Source organism: Erpetoichthys calabaricus, chromosome 17 (genome assembly GCF_900747795.2).
Source record: "Erpetoichthys calabaricus chromosome 17, fErpCal1.3, whole genome shotgun sequence".
In the NCBI taxonomy this organism is placed as follows: Eukaryota; Metazoa; Chordata; class Cladistia; order Polypteriformes; family Polypteridae; genus Erpetoichthys; species Erpetoichthys calabaricus.
Genome location: NC_041410.2, coordinates 31329466 through 31337110, shown reverse-complemented (window position 1 = coordinate 31337110; position 7645 = coordinate 31329466). Strand labels below are relative to the sequence as shown.

Below are 7645 nucleotides of genomic sequence, written 5' to 3'. Positions count from 1 at the left end.
CTGAAGTAATGGCTCAGGTGTATGTGGCTGGCAACATGTAACAATAGGTAAATTATCAGAAGCCCCTAGTTGTCTACTGTATATGCCAGCTGTGGGTCCTCAGTATTATATGCACACTCCTGCTTTAGGGGGAAACAAAGCACATAAAGCTGTCTGACATTTGATAATAATAGTTGGACATTGGTATTGTAGGGGCTGTTTTGGTGGAAAGAGAATTCAGAGTTCATAACTCAAAAAGGAAATAACAGATTTTAAAGGGACGTGTTTGGTGAGAAAGTCAAAACTTAGGGTGTTTGGCAGGAAGGCCAAGAAATGAACAAGGTGTTTACTGCTTGCTTCAGCATTATAGTCTTCTTAATGCATCAGTAAACTTACATCTCTATTTTAATTATTACATTGATCCAAATCTGTTTTTGTTGTGTTTTGGCCTCTTTAGAATAATACTGAGTCAGGGATGGCTCAGCATCCCCCCCATTCTTCTACAAAACACAACCTTTCTGAAGGCCATGCAAAAGAACCTCATTTTCGCAGAGCACCATTAAAGTGAATTATGCATTCGCATAGAGCACAGATCATAAGGGTGGAAAGGGTGATCCAGCCGCACAGGTTAGCTACCGAACAGTCAATTGGCACACTAATAAGCATGTCCAGAGTGCAAAATAACCTAGCACTGGCACTGCTGAGCACTAAATACTTTTAAATGTTGCTGCAGATACCCATGAACATTGATTTTTATGGTCTGTCATATTACCTTGTAGTGCACATGAACACAGGAAATAACTAGTTCCCATTTTTGACAATATCTTGTCACGAATTGGTGCCCACAAGACTGTGTTTCTGGTGTGTCACTGCATTATTAGTTTCTGCATAGTACGTCACCAAATGTATTGATGCATTTGTTTTGTGTTAGACAATAGGACTTTAGGGACTTTCAAAATTTGATTTGACGTAATTTTGAGGAATGTTCGTGGCTATGACTGGCAAGCTTTGTTGGGTTGAATGGCCTGTTCTCATGTAAATCTTTCTTATGTTCTAATGTTACTAATATTCTGACCTGAAGCATGGTCGAGTGTTTGCTTCACAAGAAATTTTGGACTGTTTCAAGAGGGATCCTGGGGGATTTTCAGAATTGGCCTGCTGCCATGGATGAAACTTGGTAATAAGTTTTAAGTAATAAGTGTTCTGAAGGGGGGAATATGTTGAGTAAAAAATGTGTCAAAACTGCAGTTTAATGTTATATAAAAGCACAAAGACTTATCATCTGCCCCTTGTAACTTTAAAGGATTAGCGTTTGATAATTTGTTGATGTAATAAAATTAACAGGCATGAATCTAAGAATGATTCAAATTCCTTTCCGTCAAGCATTTATGGAAAGAAAATGTGAAATTTAATAGAAATGTCTAATTTAATAGAAAACAGATAGTTCAGTGAATATTGTATGTTGGACCAAATATGAACATTTTGCTTTAAGTTATACAGGAGAAGCCCTATTACCAGAATGGACTGTGAGGTACTCTATTGTCTGTAAAGATGGAAACGAGGCTACTAGCCAGACTGCAATAAAAAATGTTTGAGAAAGATGAAGGAGTCTTCTACCCCATGGTATACTAGGGCAAGAGGTAGTGTGATTTACGCTTTGGCCAAGCTGTCCAGGTGTTTCAGTGGATAATGGACATGAATCCAGATTTGATTACTGTTTGTATGGTGTTTTGCATGTTTTACTTTTGTAATTGTGTTTCTGCATATCCAAAACAGACACAAGTTAGTGTATTTGGCAACCATAAATTAATTCATGTGGATATTTCTAAGTGCACTCAGTGAGACTGACAGATTGATTAACCTGTCTGTTGTTGGAGTGTGCATTAGTGTGTGGTGTCTCATCTGTGTTTGTTTTCTGTCTGATACCAAATGCTTCAGGGACAGAACTGAACATTTCATAAACTGCTAATGGATTAAGCAGGTTTTAAAATGAACAGATGAATGAGGTTGTCTGTGTCTAAAGGCCCTGACACATTACCCAGCTTTTCCAGTGATTTTCCGTCACAGACTTTGTATACATAATCTTAGTGAATTGGAGGCAGTTGTGGAGTGCTCCTATGACCTCCATTTACGTCCAGACACAAATAGGTTAGTTATCCCAAAATGAGTGATTGTATTCATGAATGCACTCTGCATTAGGTTGCTGTACTGTGTTGAACCGGTTCCTACTAAGTGCCGGTTGTGATAGGGAAGCATGAAGCCCTCAGAGGTTGGAGAAAATGGATTGAACAGATATAGGTTGTAGGTGAATGGGCAGGTACCTCAAAATGAAAATGAGTCAGGGTACACGATGTGGCAGTGTTTTTGGTCTGGCTAGTGTCTCTGCAGTACTTACATGTTCTATACAAAATGATTGTTGATTGGCAGACTTCACCAAGGAGTTTTTTGAAGTGCTGGTGACCTTATTCAATGAATATTGTCCTGGAATTTTGCCATGTGGTTGGCTTCAGACAAACATTTGTTTCAGCACTCCATGATGCTTGGTGAGGCAGAGCTGTAACAGCCATGCACAAAAAGGTTTATGCAGATGTACTGATCACTTACTTATCTGCTTTGCACATTCGTGATATCATGACCTGTCCCAGCAGATCTGCAACTGCATGTTATTAAAAAAAAGATAAAACTTGCAGCATTTTCATTTGAGGAATACATTAGCTGACCACAATGAGAATATTATGACTACTGCCACCAGCTACAGACACTGATCCCTGTGCTTTGGCTCATTCATTCTGCTTGTGCAATTAGACTTGTGCTGTACTCATAAAGTATACCAAATCTTGAAGAAGCCCTGCCCATACTCTTTGGTCAGAGCGAGACGCTGTGAAAAAAATAATAATAATAATAATAATGGAAGGTGTTTCTGTCTTCCTGATAGAAGAAAAAAGGGCAAAGTATCTGCACAATTACATATTAAACAAAAAAAGTTAAACCTATGCCCAGAGCCCTGACTTCAAACAAAGGAAATTTACCAGTCCCATGCCAAAGCTTCAGGGCACAACAGATGTGTGTCCCAAGATTTTAACTCTGTGTGCACAATGATATTTATATTTTTTTACTTGTTGCAAGTTTGTGGCCATTTGTTGTTTTTTTTGTTTGTGGTTATCATTCTCTGCGGTGGGTTGGCACCCTACCCGGGATTGTTTCCTGCCCTGTGCCCTGTGTTGGCTGGGATTGGCTCCAGCAGACCCCCGTGACCCTGTGTTCGGATTGAGCGGGTTGGACAATGGATGGATGGATGGTTATCATTCTATCTGCATCTTTTGTTTTTGATGAGCTCCATTGGGTTTGCGCAATACTTATCTCCACATGTCTGCATGGGTTTTCTTTGGGAAATCTGCTATCCCTGGCGTAGGTAGTTGAATTAACTGATGTTCCAACTGTGAATGTGTATCAGGGCACCATCCAATGAACTAAAGTAGTGTCTCATCCAGGCATTTTTATTTGTTTCACATACAATGCTGCTAATGAAGGCTTTTTCTCCTTGTAGCCTTCTACTGTGACTGAAGTAAATGAGCAAATGGGTAGATTTAAATGAAGTAGGAGTTAAATCAAAAAGTAAAACCCTAACCCTTACAGGGAAACCAAAGAAAACAAGATGGCCCCATTCCATTTCTTAAATCTCATTTATTTTAGAAGTCTGGATTAGAACAGACCTGAAATGGTTTATGCAATCTTTTATACCTGAGTATACATAACCACACCACGCCACCTCTACCACAGACACAATATAACCCAACACAATTCCTGGTTTAAATAACAGGACTTATTTGCCAACAACACTTTTCTAATTAAATGCTAGCCAAATGCACAAGATTCTCTTCCTCCTTCCATCCTCCTGATGAGCGTTGTCCACTGCCTCCTGATTCTGTCTCACTGAGGAGATGCTGGTGGTCTCCTTTTAAACCAGATCACAGTAGTGGTCATCTTGAGCACTTCTAAGTCATACAGAAACCAGGGCAGTCTTCCTCTGATAGCACCTTCTTGTGGCACCCTAACAAGGTTGTTCTTTTAAACTCTAATTCCCATGAAACCCTAAGAGAGTCCTAACTGGGACCAACCTTGAGGTACACTGACACCTATGGTGTAGGGGACTGGACTGCCTCTGGAATCCATGTTTGCCCAATATATCTATTAATATTACCCCAACTGGGATAAATATCACCAATCATCCTGGCTGCAACCCAACTCCTTCCATGCTGTTCTTCCATTATGGCCAGGTAATGGTTCCCTCTCTGTCCCAGGCAAGATGCCAGTTCACTTGCCTTGGCATCAACAATACATTGAAAGCACAACATGCTGAATGTTTTATAAAATTACATCATGATTTGTTCATTAGTAACTGAGATTCATTCTGTTTTCCTCTGCATTTAATTCCCTTCTTCTCATTCTGAAGGTTAGTTTTAATCACAGATGTGATTGGTTACTGTCTCCATTAAGTACAGCAGACAGACATTTGAATTGTCCAAACAAGGACAGTCCATCACAATCTAGAGAATTCCTTCAATGTTTTTCTTAGTCATTTGTAAACCATCTAGTTGGCTAAGATCTATCAAAAGCTCAGTTTGAGGTTTCATCAACATTGCATGTGGCTAGAGTTTTCACCTTCACTTTCAGTGTCTCCATTTCAGAGCTGCCAAATAGTTGCTTTATGTCTTATTACAGTTTTAATGTGGTTACTGATAATATCTGCACTGCTTTATGCCTGAAAGACTCTGTAGCTTTGTAATTGTGAAAGTAAAAATAATATGCAATCAATTCATAACATGATAATAATATGCTTCAAAATAGTGTTTTATTTTATTAAGGTACACTTGGGGATAAGCCCAAGAGAAACAAAGAGAGAAAAAGATAGTTATTGAGTCATTTTGATTTACTGTACTGCAGGTCATATCTTCTAGGGCAAACGTTTGGTTCTGGCTGATATACTCAATGATTACAGTGCTATTTTTCAGAAGAAATATTTGTAGATGTGACAAATGATCATTTTAAAGGTTTCAGCTACAGGTCCAGATGCTACCACCATTCTTGATGACCCATAACTGCCCAAGGTCATAGCTCACATGCTGGCATGCTCCACTTATCATCATCTGAGTCCAGACAGTTCCTGCAGGATTGCTGGCAGTAATTCCATCCCTACGAAAAGAGCACAAAGTTGACTCGGTTTGGTCTGCAGCTCTAAAAGTCTAGAGGACAGTCAGTTATTCATTATTCTACAGGGAATGTAGCATCTTTTATGGAAGACAGATTTAATTGCTCTTTAAAGAAAACAGAAAGGAGTGTATTTTCCTAGAAACCTGTGCCCTCTGCCAAATACTGTCCATGGAAAAAAACAGAAATATACATATTGGATAACAGAAATATAAATGGTTACACAAATTTAAATACTAAAAGGTATGTCTGATAAACAGTAAGCACACTAATAATATGACAAAACTCATTTTGGAGACACCTGCCCTAATCTTACAACACAAGTACAGTAGGATTCACTCAACCTTCTAAACCAGCAAGTTTTTGAAATCTTCAAAAGGAACGATAATATTGATTTTCAGCCTGATTAAAGAACAGTGAGCAGAAGAAGACTTACCTGCGGTACACATTTCCTTGACCGTTCACCCCATATACTCTGCCATCAACACTCACTTCAATCATTGTCAAGGAGCCTGGGATATTCTGCCACAGCTTTTTGCCGGTGCAAGTAGTGGGTGTCACTGATTTCATTATAAAAATCTGGTTGGCTGAATTGACACCCCAGCAGCTAACGGGGCCACAAGAGTAGTACTTGAGGGCTCCTGGCAGTAGTTCCCATGGAGCAGGTGATTGATTGCTTGTAATTCCCATGGCACCATTCCTCCCCATGCAGTAGACATTATTATTCATGTTGACACCAGCAACAAACTCATCACCTCCTGCATCAATCTGCTGCAGCAAACCTGCAGTTAATGAGGAAATCATTAATACATTTCAAATGTTTTTGTGACCTAAGCGTAGCAAATATAACCAAAGATCTGCCATCACAGTCTGCATTTTAATATTCAAGTCATGAATGAAGGGACACTTGTTTCTTGCTTATAGAAAAGGGAAGATGAACTCAATAGTGACAAACAATCAAAGGATCAATGCCAATTTAGATTTCAACTGTGGGGGGAAACTAGGAATCCACTGCAAATAAATAAAGAGGGACTCTTCAAATATCTAATTGCAATTTCAGGTAATTGCACACACGTCCTCATTATGTCTGCTATTTGGAATGAATACTGTTGTTCATTACTAAATGGTCCCAGTACTAGGGATTCACATTTGTAGAAGGATTTGTATTAATTCTAGCATCTTATTTACTGGGTGTTGTAGGTACTTCATTTTGTTTTCCTGATCATTTTGAAATGCAACACATTTTAAGTTGTATAATATTGGCAGCATTAAGTTCTGAAATGTTGCAACTATAAGTGGACAGCATCCAGTTACTGCCTTCATTGTCTTCCTGTCTTTGAGGGAATTGTAATCTTTCTTCTGAACAAAACCTTGAATTCCCCATCTCATCTACAATCTTTTTCATATCTTTTCACATCCCTCATATCAATTATGAAATAAAATGTTACAACAAAAAAACACTGCCTACCTGAAACAAGCACCCAATTTCCGTTCACCATTTTGTAGATTTGGTTGCCACTGTTCACTCCCCACAGCCCAGCCGGGCCAACAGTGACATGCTTCAGAGCTCCTGGCAATTGCACCCAGTTGCCACCAAAGAGAATGTAGATGTTGTAATTGTTGTTTACACCAACCACCATTCCCAGACCAGCATCAATCTGTTTCAGACTCCCAGCCACCTGCTGGCAATTCAGAGCTACAAATAAAATACAATATATTCCACATGAAGTTGACATAGACTTGTACAAATCAAGATGTCAAAGATATGTGCTTTCTATGTAGTTTCACCAATGTGTTTTATTTTTTTTATTTTAACAGACTTTGTTCAAATATGTCATGCTTTTACTTTCTCCTTATTCTGCCCCACCATTGCTACATTGATCCATGATCAAACTTCCTTCACTGCATTTAGGGGTGCAAGGAGCTTGAGACTCTCCATGAGGTATCAGCAGAAACATCATTTTGGAAAGGTCTCCAGTTGACCACAGGAACTTTTGTCCACACACCCACACTGATTCAGTTCAGAGTTGCCAGTCAATGCAATATTCAAGTCTTTGTGAAGTGGCAAGAAAACCCAAGGTGGCATAGAAGGAACATACACACTTCATTTGAATAACTTCTCGATATCGTTAACACCACTAGTGAAAAGTACTTACCCACGCTGGAGCTGATGAAGAAAGCAATGAGAATCAGTAAACTCTTCATTCTTGCTTTGTCTGTCCTCTTGATTATCTCAGAGTCCCAGAGGCCCATTTTTATAAGTAAACCTTCCCAAAGTTGAAAAATAGCAGGGCGTCAAGCTATGTTGCTTTCTGAGAACTGTAAACAAGAAAGATAAATTGAGTGGCAGTCCAGGGCAAAGTGTTCATTTTTGAAGTATTATCCAGAATGTTAATTTACTTTGTGACCCAAAGTTAATCATGGAAATGATGGGAAATGGCATAGTTCTCAGGGAAAT

General features: G+C 39.1%; 1 protein-coding gene across 1 annotated transcript; it reads right to left on the bottom strand.

The window, feature by feature from the left end:
* Positions 1-5016: 5016 nt before the first annotated feature.
* On the bottom strand, positions 5017-7424 carry LOC114668146 (fish-egg lectin-like). The gene is made up of 4 exons (XM_028823776.2): positions 7344-7424; positions 6656-6883; positions 5624-5969; positions 5017-5172 (listed from the first exon to the last, which is right to left on the bottom strand). Exons 1-4 carry the CDS (start codon positions 7390-7392, stop codon positions 5034-5036), a joined length of 762 nt encoding a protein of 253 aa, XP_028679609.2. The 5' UTR covers positions 7393-7424; the 3' UTR covers positions 5017-5033.
* Positions 7425-7645: the final 221 nt, after the last annotated feature.

Excerpts from the sequence above, each read along its gene's own strand:
- LOC114668146 (XM_028823776.2), bottom strand. The coding sequence starts at position 7,392 with ATGAAGAGTTTACTGATTCTCATTGCTTTCTTCATCAGCTCCAGCGTG. Across the intron at positions 6,884-7,343 it reads CTTCATCAGCTCCAGCGTGG|CTCTGAATTGCCAGCAGGTG; the intron begins GTAAGTACTTTT and ends TTTTATTTGTAG. Across the intron at positions 5,173-5,623 it reads CAAGGAAATGTGTACCGCAG|GGATGGAATTACTGCCAGCA; the intron begins GTAAGTCTTCTT and ends CTCTTTTCGTAG.